This window comes from Diadema setosum, chromosome 3 (assembly GCF_964275005.1).
Source record: "Diadema setosum chromosome 3, eeDiaSeto1, whole genome shotgun sequence".
In the NCBI taxonomy this organism is placed as follows: domain Eukaryota; kingdom Metazoa; phylum Echinodermata; class Echinoidea; order Diadematoida; family Diadematidae; genus Diadema; species Diadema setosum.
This window is the reverse complement of record NC_092687.1, coordinates 17,174,165-17,190,541: the sequence shown is the minus strand read 5'-3', so window position 1 is coordinate 17,190,541 and position 16,377 is coordinate 17,174,165. Positions and strand designations below refer to the sequence as shown.

Here is a 16,377-nt window from a genome sequence, read left to right as displayed (position 1 = left end):
TCACGGCATAAAGCTTTCACAAATAGGAGACGGTTTTTCTCGCGGTATGGAACTTCCACGAATTGTCACTGCCATTTGTGACAAGGTGTCGAATCGTGCGCATTTTGCTCACACGAATATTGGCTCATCGGGAAAATTATTATGCATGTGAAAATTTCTTTAAAAAGACATTCAGGATTTTTAACCTAGAAATTAAAATAGAAAAAAAAAATCGAGAGGGTTCCTATTCTAATATCCATGAATGTGTCTCTATTACTTTGGCGTTTATCCGCTCTGTAAACGTTATTTCAAAATTGAACATTAAGCAACCAGACTAGAACGGATTCACGTGTGGTTGTATCTATATTATTTTGATGTTCGCACTTAAAGGGGAATGAAACCCAAACATACATGTTTTATAAATGTAACAATATGACCAGGTTGTATTAGTGAAAGTTTGATGTGAATCGGGAGATCAATTCAAAAGCTCTTGATTTTTACACATGGAAAGCGATTAAAATGAAATATGAAGAACATTCGTCATTTTTATAGCACTTTCTAGCATAATGAATGAGCGCTAGCCTTTCCTCTTTCAGAAAGTGAGGGGAATAAAATCAGCCATGGCACAAGTCAGTAACACGTGGACGGAATATGAACTGTTCACATTAATGATATGCTGAAATTTCTCTTTTTAATATTCCCTGTATATCAATATATATTCATGATCTGTACTAGTCTTCTGATCAGCAGTCTCCTCACCAAACCTGAAAACTGTTCAATGGATTGTCCGATTTTCCTTAAACTTGCACTGATATGTCCTACTCATATTATTGGATTCACTCAATTCATAATGTGTTTGGGTTTTAATAACTCATTACCTTTAAATTTGTGCTACAATAGATTAATATCATCATGTTTATGTAAAATTCTTATGAAGCAATGAGGATTTCACTGTAATAATTTGAACAGGAAGCTGATTGCAATATTATACATATATATGTATTATTATTATTATTATTATTATCATCATCATATTCAAATGAAGTTTGAGAAACTGGACTGAAACAAATTTACCAATACTCATATGGTCACTTATTGCACAACTTTGCACCACGATAAATTGAAGATCGTTTACCAAAATCATTTGTTGTTGTTGTTGAGTGAGTCTGAAATTTATTTGCCAGATCTCGTTACATAAGGAGCTTCACGCACACGAAACAAACACGAAGCATTCCAACAGTTCTCTTCAAAGTATTTAAGTACATCGTTCAAGTTTTGTAAAGGAAATGAATAGTCCACATTCAACGCAATCCGAAGTGCCTGATTTTTGTGATATTTGCACCTCAAGGTGTGATTTCACGAAGCACGCGAACGATTTGCGAAGGACGCGAATGGCAAAATCCAGCATTCGTATTTTAGTCTGCAAAAGATCGCCAAACGAACGTTAGGGTTCGGAAGCGTCGTCGATTGTTCGCGAATGTCGTATCTACTTCATTTCGCTTTACTTACCTATCAATAGAACAATTGCCATTCTAATGCCGATTAGAATTACCCCCGGTAGCTAAAATATCTTTGAACCCCCTCGTTGCCCCGGCAACGGAAGGGAAACCCCTCACACACTCCCCCATATAAGCCCGAGCGCGGGCGATCTCATCCTCTTTCTTCTGTCGCCGTTACTCATGACAAGTTCCTCCACGGTTTGGCTTACGCTTATACAGATAAGATCGTTCACTTGTTACCTTATCGTGTTGATTCTTATTTTTTGGAGTTATATTCCTTGTTCTCTCGGCTGTTTAGCCTAGTTATTCCTTCTTGTTCCTAGTGACGACTTGGGGCATTTAAGATGCCCAATTCGTCTCGCTCTTCACCGCCCCGCTCGAACCCTTCGGCGGAGGCTGTACCTAACGTTTCAACGAAGGCGGGATCCAACACCGCAAAAACAGAGCAGAGCACAAAAAAGAGACCATGTAGTAATCCTGTGCTCCCTACTTCTTCTCCTCCACCTATAAGAAGGGAAAGAAGAGTGCCCCGAAAAAGCATTCTCTTCCCAGTCCGGCCGAGAAATCAGGCTCCAATGTAGCGGTTTCTCCTGCCGTTAGACCCAACGTCAACGAGACAAACCTGGCTCCGCCGACCAAGTCAAATCAAATGCAAGTCCATTAAATCACACAGAACGCTGAAAAGACTTGCGCTTCAACTCAATTGCGTTTAAACGCAGCTCTAAAAATCAAATGCAACTCCATCAAATCACACGTAGCAGAGAAGACTTGCGGATTTTGTACTAAACTATAAGAAACTGCGTTTAAACGAATCTCTAAACATTATACGGAAGTGTGTTATTGTTGAAAAGACTTGCATTATTTTTTATTTCGTAAGCAAAATTATGAATTAAACGCAACTCTGAAAATCATATGCAAGTCCCTCAAATCACACGGAACGCTGAAAAAACTTGCGTTTGATAATCATACGAAACTAGAAAATTGTAGGAAATCAAACTCAATTGCGTTTAAACGTAACTCTAAAAATCAAATGCAAGTCCATCAAATCACAAGCAACGCTGCATTTAAAACGCAAGAGCCTTGCAGAAAAGACTTTCGTTTTTTGTCCGAAACTAGAAACTGCGTTTAAACGCATAACAATTTGCGGAAGTGCGTTATTGTTGAAAATACTCGCATTATTTTTTTATTTCGTAACGGAACTTTCGCCGTGACCGAACTTAGTCTGCACTTGCAGGGGAAAGACATCGCAACATTTACACTGACGTTTCAAACTACCGAAACGCATGCTGCTTCACGAAATGTCAATGAAAAATGATAACAAATTATTGTTAAAGTTCGCTATGCCGCAGGTTTAAATCTCAGTCCAGAGTTAAATTAGTCCGACAATGGAAAGAGGTTTGTTTTTACGAAGGATAGTAGTCCGAAAGATGTCGTTTTCGGATGAACAAACTTTTCTTCTTCTTTTTATTTGTTACGACCAAAATCACTCTGAGAATGATCGCACAAAAGAAACAATCAACTGATGTTCAGGCGGTTTATTAACAGTGATATTGTGGGTACAGACTGGTAATCGGTTTCACATCAGTACAATAATGATCAATAGAAACAAATATAGTCAGTAATGGAATCACGTACGCATTACACGCAATATCCCTGGAAATGTCCAAATACGACGCTCGATGCACAAACGAATGATCCGCGATGCACCGATGAATGATTCCTCTGACGTAACTCCAGAGGTACAGGTTACGATAGTCCACGGTATAGATCCGGGGTAAAATCCACGATATACGTCCACGGCGAAACGTGCAGAGTCCAAATGTTGTGACGACCACGTAGAGTTGATGCGTTGAATGATGATTCACTTAATATTGTCCAGCTAGGAATCCAGCCTGTCACAGCTTTTCCGTAGCAATGTCCATTGACATAAAAATATGGAGTCTATCTTCAATGTAGACAAATTAATTATCTGCAGGCAAAATGTCTCCCAGGCCAAGTATCTCCACAAACATAACAGGTCAGCAGGTAACACAGGACTGACTATAACAAGTCACTTCAGAGCCAGAAGTGACGTAACTCTCAGAGCAGAGGTGTTGGGTACTCTGCCTACTGCAGAATTTCTCTGGCTTATATACTATCCATTCACCCCCTTCTAGCACATTCTGTAACTCTCTCCAACCTGGGGCCACACATTCTAGCTAGTCCAAGTTCCAGGAATCCTGGATGATTCACTGCCTATCTATGTACAAAACATCATTACCAAGAATAACTACCAATCACATTGGGCTACAGGGACAGTGCCTCACTCAGCCAAATATGTTAGCACTTCCCAGAAGATTCTGGAATGGGTGAAATCAATCTAGATTGAGTGAGCTATAATGTATTTCCTGCTACATGCATGTACTGTATAGCTACATTGTATACCACCTAGAAAATTCTCCACTTATCTGGTCAGCCTGTATGTACTATATCTATACCACATAGAATGTTCTCCATTAATCTGGTCAACCTGTGTACATACACATTAAAACAACCATGCATACAGTACATCATACATGTACATAACTACTAGTGTGTACATTTGTGACATATTTCAGACGGGCCAGCGCCGTACAGAGCGGTAATTAATGTTGCAAATCGGAGCGCGAGAACAATTCATTTTCAGAGTATGGCAATAGAAATTTAAGCAAAACAAATATGGCGACTTAGGGAAGGAAAATCACACATATTTCAACTCAGTCGGCACTGAACAGAATCATACGAAATCATACAGAATCATCTCGACAGAATCATACGAAATCACACGCATATCTTCGCAGCGACGCACTTGAATTTAAATCGCAAAGTTTAATGCAATTTGGGGAATTTGCGTTTGATATTTCAAATCAAGTTTAAAACGTAAAGTGTCTAGAAACGGGCCTAGGTTTCCGATCCCGCTCTCTCAAAATCTCTCTAGAGATTTGGGAAATATGCGTTGTCGTTACTAACCCGCGCGATATTTATGCATAAACTAAAACATTATGTCAGTTGGCATGTTTTGGCGGCAAAAGGAGTAAGATTTGGGTAGCGATCCGCATCGTGATCCAAATCTTACTCTGTACAGGGGAAATTAGTTTTCATTTATAAGTCGACATTCGCGTAAGTCGACGTATTTTGCTCAGTCCCGATTATGTCGACTTATCATACGCGAGGTTGACTGTACATGTACCTACAAAAAGGCAGACTTGCGGAAAACAACCATGAGATAGGCCGGTCGCACTGCAGCAAAGTAGCGCTAGCTAGCTAGAGCTCGCATGCGCGGTATATGCGCAGCCTAAATGCGGACTTGCGATAATTGCGCCTTAAGAAATAAGCAACCACGAGGTTGCGATATCGCCCGTCGAGTGAGCTAAGCAGACACGATTTTTTTGAGAGGTTCTGAAGAACACATGAGTGGCATATGATGCAAAATTATTTACATTGAAATGATTGTGTTGTCAATATTCTGTGGTAAAATGCTTTAATTCAAATTTTATATCAAAATCAAAGCACTATCTCGATCCAAAACTAATCATACATTCGTGTTATTAGATGACTGACGCTTCGATCATGCACGCAACTAATGTCAATCACATCACCAGCAGCGCTCATGTCACACATACATGTATGTGTACACAAAGGCACCACGGCACCTTACACCACTGCAAGTCGATAGTCATGTATACACACAAGTCCACGTGCACATGCACATGAAGGACGCAAACGAAAACGGTCTTAATGCGAGAAACCACAAATTTGACAAACTATTTTTCCTTTGTTGATAAGAGAAATCAAAAACCATTTCAACAAATATCTTGAAAAATGATTTTCCCTGACTTTCCAGAAGAAATAGATAGATTCCCTGACTTTCCCTGACTTTTTGCTTCTGGAAAAAGCATTTTTAAATTCCCTGACTTTCCAGAAATTCCCTGACGCGTACGAGCCCTGATTATGTATATATATGAGTATATGAATATAAGAACGACCCAAGTCCATGGAAGACCATTTCAAGTAAACTAAAAAAAACTTCATATCTTTTTTGTTTGTCCAATAATATTCTATTTAACTGTGATGGGAAGGCAACATTGTATATACAAATTAGAACATATATCATTATGACAATTAACGTTAACATTAATTGTGGAGACGCCATTTTGTGTGATGGACTTGGGTCGTTCTTTGATTCATATGGACTTGGGTCGTTCTTTTATTCATATACATGATATTCTGCTATAGAGATGAGAGAAGGACGAGAGAGGGCGCTATAATATGAATGTAAGAATGACCCAAGTCCTTCATTCTTACATTCATATAAGATTTAACTCATTTGTTTCAGGCACTTCCGGGGGTAATTAGGACTTATCATTTACACACAAGATGAGTCCATGCACAATCTACAATTTCCCATGTCAAACTGAATTTGGCCAAAAATTGGACTTGGGTCGTTCTTATATTCATATACTCATATATATATACATATATATATATATATATATATATATATGTATTATTATTATTATCATCATCATCATATTCAAATGAAGTTTGAAAAACTGGACTGAAACAAATTTACCAATACTTATATGTCCACTTATTGCACAACTTTGCACCACGATAAATTGAAGATCGTTTACCAAAATCATTTGTTGTTGTTGTTGTTGAGTGAGTCTGAAATTTATTTGCCAGATCTCGTTACATAAGGAGCTTCACGAGGCATGCCAACAGTTCTCTTCAAAGTATTTAAGTACATCGTTCAAGTTTTGTAAAGTAAATGAATAGTCCACATTCAATGCAATCCGAAGTGCCTGATTTTTGTGATATTTGCACCTCAAGGTGTGATTTCACGAAGCACGCGAACGATTTGCGAAGGACGCGAATGGCAAAATCCAGCATTCGTATCTTAGTCTGCAAAAGATCGCCAAAAGAACGTTAGGGTTCGGAAGCGTCGTCGATTGTTCGCGAATGTCGTATCTACTTCATTTCGCTTTACTTACCTATCAATATAACAATTGAGTATATGAATATAAGAACGACCCAAGTCCAATTTTTGGCCAAATTCAGTTTGACATGGGAAATTGTAGCTTATGCATGGACTCATCTTGTGTGCAAATGATAAATCCTAATTACCCCCGGAAGTGCCTGAAATGAATGAGTAAAATCTTATATTAATGTAAGAATGAAGGACTTGGGTCATTCTTACATTCATATAATAGCGCCCTCTCTCATCCTTCTTCCATCTCTATAGCAGAATATCATGTATATGAATCAAAGAACGACCCAAGTCCACATGAATCAAAGAACGACTCAAGTCCACCACACAAAATGGCCTCTCCACAATTAATGTAAATGTTAATTGCCATAATAATATATGTTCTAATTTGTATATACAATGTTGCCTTCCCACCACAGTTAAATAGAATATTATTGGACAAATAAAAAAGATATGAAGGTTTTTTAGTTTACTCGAAATGATCTTCCATGGACTTGGGTCGTTCTTATATTCATATACTCAATTGCCATTCTAATGCCGATTAGAATTGCCCCCGGTAGCTAAAATATCTTTGAACCCCCTCGTTGCCCCGGCAACGGAAGGGAAACCCCTCACACACTCCCCCATATAAGCCCGAGCGCGGGCGATCTCATCCTCTTTCTTCTGTCGCCGCTACTCATGACGAGTTCCTCCACGGTTTAGCTTACGCTTATACAGATAAGATCGTTCACTTGTTACCTTATCGTGTTGATTCGTATTTTTTGGAGTTATATTCCTTGTTCTCTCGGCTGTTTAGCCTAGTTATTGCTTCTTGTTTCTAGTGACGACTTGGGGCATTTAAGATGCCTAATTCGTCTCGCTCTTCACCGCCCCGCTCGAACCCTTCGGCGGAGGCTGTACCTAACATTTCAACGAAGGCGGGATCCAACACCGCAAAAACAGAGCAGAGCACAAAAAAGAGACCATGTAGTAATCCTGTGCTCCCTACTTCTTCTCCTCCACCTAAGAAGGGAAAGAAAAGTGCCCCGAAAAAGCATTCTCTTCCCGGTCCGGCCGAGAAATCGGGCTCCAATGTAGCGGTTTCTCCTGCCGTTAGACCCAACGTCAACGAGACTAACCTGGCTCCGCCGACCAAGTCGGTAGACTCCAGCGTACTGAACGTCAACCAGCCTGCTAGCGTTGATAATAGCAGCTCGTTTGATACAACAGCAGCCTGCAAATTCTTCATGCAGGCCCTACAATCGGTACTTATTTCACATAACCAGGGAACACTTCCCGCACGGGCGGGCGATCCGACAGGTCCCTCGGTTCTCCCGATCCCTACGCAATCTGTCAGTAACCTCCCGGGGTCCCTTCCCGCACAAGCGGGCGATGCGACAGGCCCTCGGAATCTCGCCCCAGCGACCGTATCGCGAGCTGAGTCCTCCCCCGGGTCCGTCGGCCTGCCTACACCTGATAACGCGGCCCGTTCCGACTCGGCCCCAGTACTTCGACAATCCCGTTGCCGAACCCGTGATAGGGCTTCCCCCCGCCGCAGAGAGGGGGAAGATATCGGGTCTCGCTTCCACTCTCGCGTTCCAACGATCAGTTTGGGCGGCTATTCCGATGATGAGTTTGGATATCGCCCTCCCAAAATAGCATCTCGTGCAAGAAACTGGGCAGACGATAATACTGGTGTTAGTTTCCCATCGTCTCACTCAGTACACTCTATCAGCTCAGATGGTCGGGAAAGCATATTTACTGACGAGCTTCCCCCTTCTGATAAAGAATCAACGAATCAGACAGGTAGAAGGGATGGCCAGATAGCCGCCGAACTACTGATAAAGTACTGTCCCCAGTTAAAGGCAGAATCGACTGCTACTGTGGAAAAAGAAGAGGCCAAGCCTATATTTTGCTTAGAATCTGAATTGTCTGCTCGTAGCCAAGGACCCAGTGTGGTGAAACTTGATGCCCCCTTTGCTACGTGTTATTCCAAACTAGCCCATTCGTCCCTGAAATCCCGATCTAGCCGTTATGACGCTGTGTCCGGTTTTCGGTTTGGCAGTAATGATTTCAACGCGGTGTTCAATACACCTGCCGTCCCAGAGGCAGCGTTCCGTGTTGGCGACGCGTGGGGCGCTCGCAAATCCAACTTCAACGGCATGAGATCTCGATCTTTCCGAAGAATAGATTCGCAGATTGCTCACATTGAGAAGACAGCCTGTAGCTTGATGAGGCTCGCGGCTTATCAAAGCTATCTAATTACGGCGCAACGAGAAGCAAGCCGTTTGGCCATAGACGGGGAGGACCTGAAAAAGAACTCCGATTTGCTCTTGCGAATTTCAGACCTCCAGTTCGAACAGGCCGCCCGAACAGCGTTACTGTGTTCAAAGTTTCGCAGATCTCAGGTGATGGAACAGCTCAAACTCGAAAAAGAGGCTGACTCCATACTCGCAAAATTGCCCCTTACGGGCCCAGACCTGTTTGCGGGAAAGTTTCAGCAGGTACTGGAGGACACCATCGCGGCGTCTAGCACTGCAGACAAGACCGCCTACAAACTGAGCAAACCCAATCGCTCCTTTCGATCCTCTAGGGACCATAATTATGCCCCCTCAATCAGGGTTCTTCCGTGAGGGACGATCATCTCAAGGTTCCCCCTATCGCAGACATCCGTACAGTCAGTCTTACAAGCCATCATCCGACTCTCACAGGCCTGAGGGCAGAGAGCGGGGTGGAAGATCGTATAGACGACCCCGGGAACAGCAATCTAACCCCCCCCCCCCAGAATGCACTCGACTGCCCCCCCCCCCAGCGGGACCGTTCTTCACAGTTATGACTATCCGAATCAGCACGCAGGGCAACCCCCAGTAGGGGGCAGACTCAAAGTATTTGCCCATCAATGGTCACAAATAACCTCAGACAAATTGGTGCTCTCAGTAATTCAGAAGGGATATGTTCCCTCACTGATTCACCCAGAATTGCTTCCGGAGATAAGCAAAAAAACCAACCTCCCAACAAAATCAGAAAAAAGAAGGGCTTTGTTACAACAAATATAGTCCCTACTAACCAAACGGGCAATTGTTCGGGTCCACACAAGAAGGCAACTTGTGTTATCCCCAGTTTTTCTCACCCCCAAGCGAAAAGGCGGATTCCGCATGGTGCTAAATGTAAAAAAGCTAAATCGATACATCGCAAACTCCACTTTCAAAATGGAAAATCTCCGCAACATTCTACCGCTCATCAAGGCAGACGATTGGGCAGTCTCCATAGATTTAGAAGACGCCTACCTTCATGTCCCCATTGCCCACACTGCACAGCATTTTTCGGCTTCGCAGTGGCAAACAAAGTGTACCAATATCGTGCTCTGCCATTTGGTCTCAAAACTGCCCCACGCATCTTCACTCGAATTGTTCAGGCACTCGCAGCCCACTTACGAGAAAGGGGAATTCGAATTTTCGTCTATCTAGACGACTGGCTGGTATTAGCAGACTCTGCAGACACACTGCGCCAGCACTTAGACATTACATTTGACCTAGTCTCCAAGCTAGGTTTCCTCGTAAACTACGAAAAGTCTCAGCTAGAACCCACTCAGAATCCGGAGTTCTTGGGCGCCAAACTAGACCTGAAACTAAGGCTCGCCCATCCCCTCCCTCACAGAATAGACAAGGTTCATCTAGCAGGGGGATTCCTGCTCCGCTCGTCTCACGCACAAGCCAAGTACTGACTGCGTTTTCTGGGCCTCCTTGAGAGTCTCTTGGACACAGTCCCAGATTGCAGAAGGAGAATGAGGCAGATCCAAATAGCCTTTCTCAGTCAGTATCGCCCACTAACAGACCCAATGACTCAAATTATCCGCCTTACAGGGACGTTGTCCCAGGCGGTTCGCTGGTGGATGCCCCCAAATACCCTACAAATGGGGAAACCCTTCACTACCCCAGCCCCCTCCATGACCATTCTCACAGACGCGTCGACGATGGGATGGGGTGCAGTACTAAACTCGGACCAGGTTCAGGGAACTTGGGGAGAAAGAGATAAGAGTCAGCACATAAATGTACTGGAAATGCGAGCCATACAGAATGCTCTGTTTGCCTTCAAAGACAGAGTTCGGAGGAAACGGTTCTGATAAAGTCAACAAACAAGGGGGCACAAGGTCGAAACCTTTGTGCAATCTCACTCTAGACATCCTAGATTGGTGCGATTTGGTGGAGATGAATCTCATAGCCTCTCACATACCAGGAAAAGACAACTATGTGGCGGATTTCCTGTCGAGGGGAAGTTATCTCCCCACAGAGTGGCATCTCAATCCAAGCATTGCCAAACAGATCTTCAACAGGTTCGGTCCTCCTCGGGTCGACCTATTCGCATCGACATTGAACAAGCAGCTGCCAGTTTATTGCACAAAACACAACGACCCAGCAGCTCTGATGACGGACGCATTCACAATGCAATGGAAAGGGTTTCTGGGGTATGCGTTCCCACCTTTTGCATTGATACCAAGAGTACTACAGAAAGTGCAAACAGACAAGGCAACCCTCCTTCTGATAGCTCCTTGGTGGCCGAAACGGCCTTGGTTCCCCACACTGTTAGATCTTCTAACTTCTCCCCCAGTAATCCTTCCCTTCAGGGAGGATCTCCTCTGTCAACCAGGGACATCCACATACCATCCCAAGGTCCCCTACCTAAAGTTAACATTATGGACCATTTCAGGGAAATCGCGTCCCAGGCAGGTCTTTCGGGAAGGGCTGCAGAACTATCCCCCCCCCCTTCTTTAGATCGTCTACACGAGCCACTTATGACTCTAGACTACAACACTACTTCAAGTGGTGCTACGACAAGAAATTGGATCCTTCCACAGCACCTGTAGGCGAGATCGCTGAATTCCTCCTGCACCTATTTGACAAGAGCTTAGCCTTCTCAACAATCAGAGGCTACAGATCGGCTATTTCAGCCTTACATAAAGGCTTCAGAGGGGGAGAAACAGTAGGATCCTCCTCTCATCTGACTAGACTAATGAAATCCCTCTTTTTGTCTAGGCCTCCTCAGAAGAAACTGAGTGCCTCTTGGAGTTTATCGAGAGTTTTGCATGCTCTGTCCAGGGCTCCCTTTGAACCTATGCACAACAGTTCTCTTGCTAATCTAACCATCAAGACCATTCTCCTCGTAGCAGTCGCTAGCGGGAGAAGACGCAGCTTCCTACATGCTCTCTCTACCAAGCCGGGCCATATTCGTTGGGAAACTAACGGGGTTAGACTAATCCCTCATGCCAAATTTCTGGTTAAGAATCAAACCATGAATTCTACGCCAGGTGAGATTTTCATCCCTGCCCTTAAGACTCTGTCCTCTATCTCCCAAGACAAACTTTGGTGCCCTGTGCGGGCCCTTAAATGGTATCTTCACAAAACCGAAGAATTGCGCACTTCAGACAATCTATTTATCAGTATCAATTCTCCCCATGGCTCGGTCTCCCCTGATACTATTTCTCGCTAGATAGTTCAGGCCATTAAAGCTGGGGGTACGACTTCGATCCTCTCCCATAAGGTGCGGGCTCATGACACTAGGGGCATAGCATCCTCCTGGGCTCTTTTTCAGGGAGTCCCCCTGGAAGATATTCTCAAGGCTGCCTACTGGCATAATCCTAACTCCTTTACGTCCTGTTACTTGTCAGACGTCATTTCCAATGAGGCCTCATTTGCCTCTGCAGTTCTTTCCTGTCCTAGCAGGAAGTAGTTCCATCTTGTCTGAACCTCCTGCCTCAGCGAGCATGCAGCTCGTAAGCCATGCTCAGTAAAAGAAGAAGGTTCCCCATCTGAGGTTATCCGCAGTCCCTCCTTCCTCGGATCTGTTGGAATCTGGCAATTGTTATATTGATAGGTAAGTAAAGTGAAATGAAGTAGATATGTATGTTCGGTATCGAACATTCTATCTACGAGAGAGCTTTACTTACCTATAGGTCCCTCCCTCCTCCCCTCTCTGCGGTTCAGCCGGTCCATCGGCATCGAAAAAGGATGAGATCGCCCGCGCTCGGGCTTATATGGGGGAGTGTGTGAGGGGTTTCCGTTCCGTTGCCGGGGCAACGAGAGGGTTCAAAGATATTTTTAGCTGCCGGGGGCAATTCTAATCGGCATTAGAATGGCAATTGTTATATTGATAGGTAAGTAAAGCTCTTTCGTAGATAAAATGTTCGATACCGAACATACATTTCCACTTCGGCAAGAATTTCGAAAAAGTTTGAATTCTTTTGCGAACCTTTTCCGCACACATGGTCGTGATTTGCTCTTGAATTGTTCTCGAAAGTGTCTTTAAAGCCTCGACATATCCGCAAGACCTTCGCAAGACACGCGCGATGTTCGCAAAATGTTCGTGAAACCCCAAACAGACTCCGAATCTTTGGAGAATGTCTCGCGTATGTTACGCGAAATCTGCGAAGTTTTTTTCCGGTCATTTTACGACGTAATCGCAAACTGTTCGCGTATCTTTTGTGACACTCTCGCGAACATTTAGCGCACGTTTTGGGGGATGTGTGACCTATACGTTTTCTACAAATAAAAATCGTAGCATACATCTAAACATCAAACAATTATTAACAACTATAGTAACCAAAAAGCAAAGAGAAAGAAGTGTTTAATATACAAAAAAAAAAAAAACGCAGAATGCACGTAAAATTAATGTAAAGTATGTAAAATTTCATTTGAGCTTCAGAGATTATGTGTTTGAGGAACTGCAAAAAAAAATCAAATGCTTTACTAGTGGAGATAAGTCCTAGGGAAAAAAAAATGTAGGAAAGCACACGATAGAGGAATGAGAGAAAAAGAAAGGAGAAATAAAAGAAAGAAAAAAAATCAACTCAAAACAGCTTCCACCTCTCCTTGGGTACATTTTCTCCCATGATTAGTGAAAATGTTTCGTTGTTCGCATTTCCGTCGCGTGTTCTTTGTGTACGTAACATGCTGTACTTTAGCAATGATACACACAACATTCGCACATACGTCGTGGAAACTTCGCACAAATTGCGCAAGAGTAGATTTCGGCTTCATTGTCGGAACACATTCGGAGAAATACTTTTCCGAATGTTGGATTTTGTCAATCGCATCCTTCGCAAATCGTTCGCGTGCTCCGTGAAATCCCACCTTAACTAAGTTAAGATCTGCATGTATTTGCCCTAACTACAATGCAATAGTCAAAACTCGACCTGATGCAGTGCGTTCATCAATATAAACTCTTATTCTACAAGAAAAAGATAAAACAATTCAAAAACTAATGTTCAATTTTACATAATTAAAATGTTGCTTCCAAACATAAATTCTGTGATTATTTATTACACCTAGGTATATGCAAAAATTACTTGTCTCTATTGTCTCTATCATCATCTATGTAAATATGGCAACTGTTTAGTACACTGTACTGCTTTAGTGTACCGTACCAATGAATATTACTTTATCATAACTAAATTCATGGTGAGTTTAGTTTGCTTAAACCAGCTGAGCAGGGAGGAATGCTGTGAATAAACTTGATTTAAACAAAACACAGAAAGGACAAAAAATATGTCAATTTGTGTTCCCGTTATTCCTTGAGTTTTGAAATGCATGCATTCCGCTGCTTTTCCTTTTATTTTAAAATCCAATTTCTCCTCAATACCGCCACAGTGCTGGTTCGATGTGCACAAAAGAGGTGAAGATGCAGCAATGCAGAATGCGGAAATTTTGAATATGTCAAAAACTTTGAGCCCTGGCCATCGGTTTCCCTTAAACACTTAGGAAACTCACTACTTCCAGTTATATATATCCCTCTTCCTATCCAGGTGAGGTCGTGCATGCTTATTTGTCTCCTTCTATTTTCCTCTTCATTTTTGTGTTGTTTCATTTCATTTCATTTCATTTTATCAAATTATCCGACGTAAGTACACAGTATGACATTTGCATATAAGCAAGGTAAAGTACAATGTGACTTTTGCATATTAAAATGAGGTTTGAATTCACGCCTTTTTTATGACACAAAACATACTTTTCGGTTTGTTTAAGTTCAGGTTTCATGGATTCCTTATATGAAAGAGAGACACCTGCACTAAATTATGGGGTGGCCAAGGTATTATTATCAATGTAGTGGGCACATTTTTTGCCGTTAAAACAGCTCAACTTGATTCTCTGTTCACACAGGTCTTAGTTATCACAGAAAAGTTTAAAGATGGGTAATCGCTAACCGTTCATGTGCTAATTGACGACTAAGCGTAAGTACACTGCAGTTAAAATGAGACACCTTTTAATGGACATTTTCTCATTTAACGTGTGTCACATTGGCAGAAATGGATTAATTTCTCCTGTTAGTGTTACCTTTATGTCGACGTATGTGATGTCCACTGCGTGCGTCATCATCATTGGTAGACTAACGAGTCGATGATGTCATTTTGGTTGTATTAGAATCTCTCATGGGGCCGGATGTGGCTGACAAGCCCAGATTTGGGGCACACATTCGGGAACAGTGTGGGCACTGGAATGATGCTTGTGGTAGTGTTGCGGAGAATAGCATGGAGGCCTTCATTTTTTCTCTGCACTGTTGATTTGATCTCTGCATTTGTTTTCCCAGATAGACGAGGCCTCTCTTGTCGTGTTCGCCAGCGCTGTCTATCTCCAGCAAGCATAGTTTCTGTGGAGGAATGTCACTTTGTTTGAGAGTATCCTTTATACCTTATTTGTATCTCTCTTTATCCATCCGATTGCATTTGTCTGCGGGAGAGCACCTCATAGAGAATTTGACGTGGAAGGCGCTTAGTATCCCTTTGGATCACAATTATATCCAGTCCAGCGGAGTTGGGCATTCAGCATAATGGAGTCGATGTTGCAGAGTCCTGTTCTATTGAGGACTTGTAGGTTTGTTAGTCTGGCCTGCCATTTTATCCCTATGATTGACGCAGTGCTCTAATGTGAAAGCATTCAAGTCTGAGGTACTTTTGTAAGGGGTTCAAGTTTCACATCCAGTCAGCAAGGTTGATTGGACAACTGTGCTGTACACCTCGATATTCGTCTTCAGCTTGACGTTCTTATGGCTAAACACTCGTGAGCGAAGGCGGCCAAGTGACTGACTCGCTTTGTTGATGCACGTGGATATTTCTTTGTCCCGACTACCGTCCCAGGAAATGATGCTACCAAGATACTTAAACTGATCAACAACTTTCAACTCTGTGCCTTCAGTGGAGATGGTCGGTAGGGTTGATGTGGTTCCATGTGATGGCTGGTGGAGAACTTCTGTCTTCTCATGGCTAATCTCCATACCGAAAAAGTCGAGCCGCTGGGGCTTGAAGATGGCTTTGAGATCAGTCCCTGAATGCGCCATAAGGGCACAGTCATTTGCACACCAAAAAAAAAAAGTGCTTCTTGCAAAGTCTCCTCAGGTCAAAGAGTGATCAATCCAGTCTGTATTTCGGGTGTACCCCTTTTTCCAAGTCCCGCAAAGTTTGGGTGAGTACACAAGTGAAGAATGGATTGAAGAGGCAAGTACACATCCCTGTTTCACACATTTGGCGATTTCAAAGGGATTTGATGTTCCAATATTGGAGAGGGTGAAACATTCTTTTCCATCATGGAAAAAAAGAATGAAATTCCCAAACTTAGTTGGGCAGCCAAGTTTTGCAAGGATCTTTCAGAAGGCGTCTCTGTTTACCTTGTCAGATGCTTTGATCCGGGGCCCGTTTCATAAAACTTGTCATCAGTGACAACTGCCACATTTCTATGACAAATTTGCTCTCAGCCAATCAGATGCAAGAATTTCAGTAGCTTGTCACATCTATGACAACTTGTCACTGATGACAAGTTTTACAGCAAGTTGTTATTAATGCAATATTCTCTCGGACCTGCCTTACTGTGAAAACCATATCTACAGTGCTGCGGACTGGTCTCAAACCGCACTGAGCTTTTGGCA

At 42.8% G+C, this 16,377-nt stretch overlaps 1 protein-coding gene and 1 pseudogene across 1 annotated transcript; one reads left to right on the top strand and one right to left on the bottom strand.

The window, feature by feature from the left end:
• The first annotated feature begins 9,620 nt into the window (after positions 1 to 9,620).
• LOC140246657 (uncharacterized) lies at positions 9,621 to 15,102 on the top strand (annotated as a pseudogene).
• Positions 15,103 to 15,420: 318 nt separating this feature from the next.
• Positions 15,421 to 15,792, bottom strand: LOC140246656 (uncharacterized). The gene has a single exon (XM_072325995.1). It carries the CDS (start codon positions 15,790 to 15,792, stop codon positions 15,421 to 15,423), a length of 372 nt encoding a protein of 123 aa, XP_072182096.1.
• Positions 15,793 to 16,377: the final 585 nt, after the last annotated feature.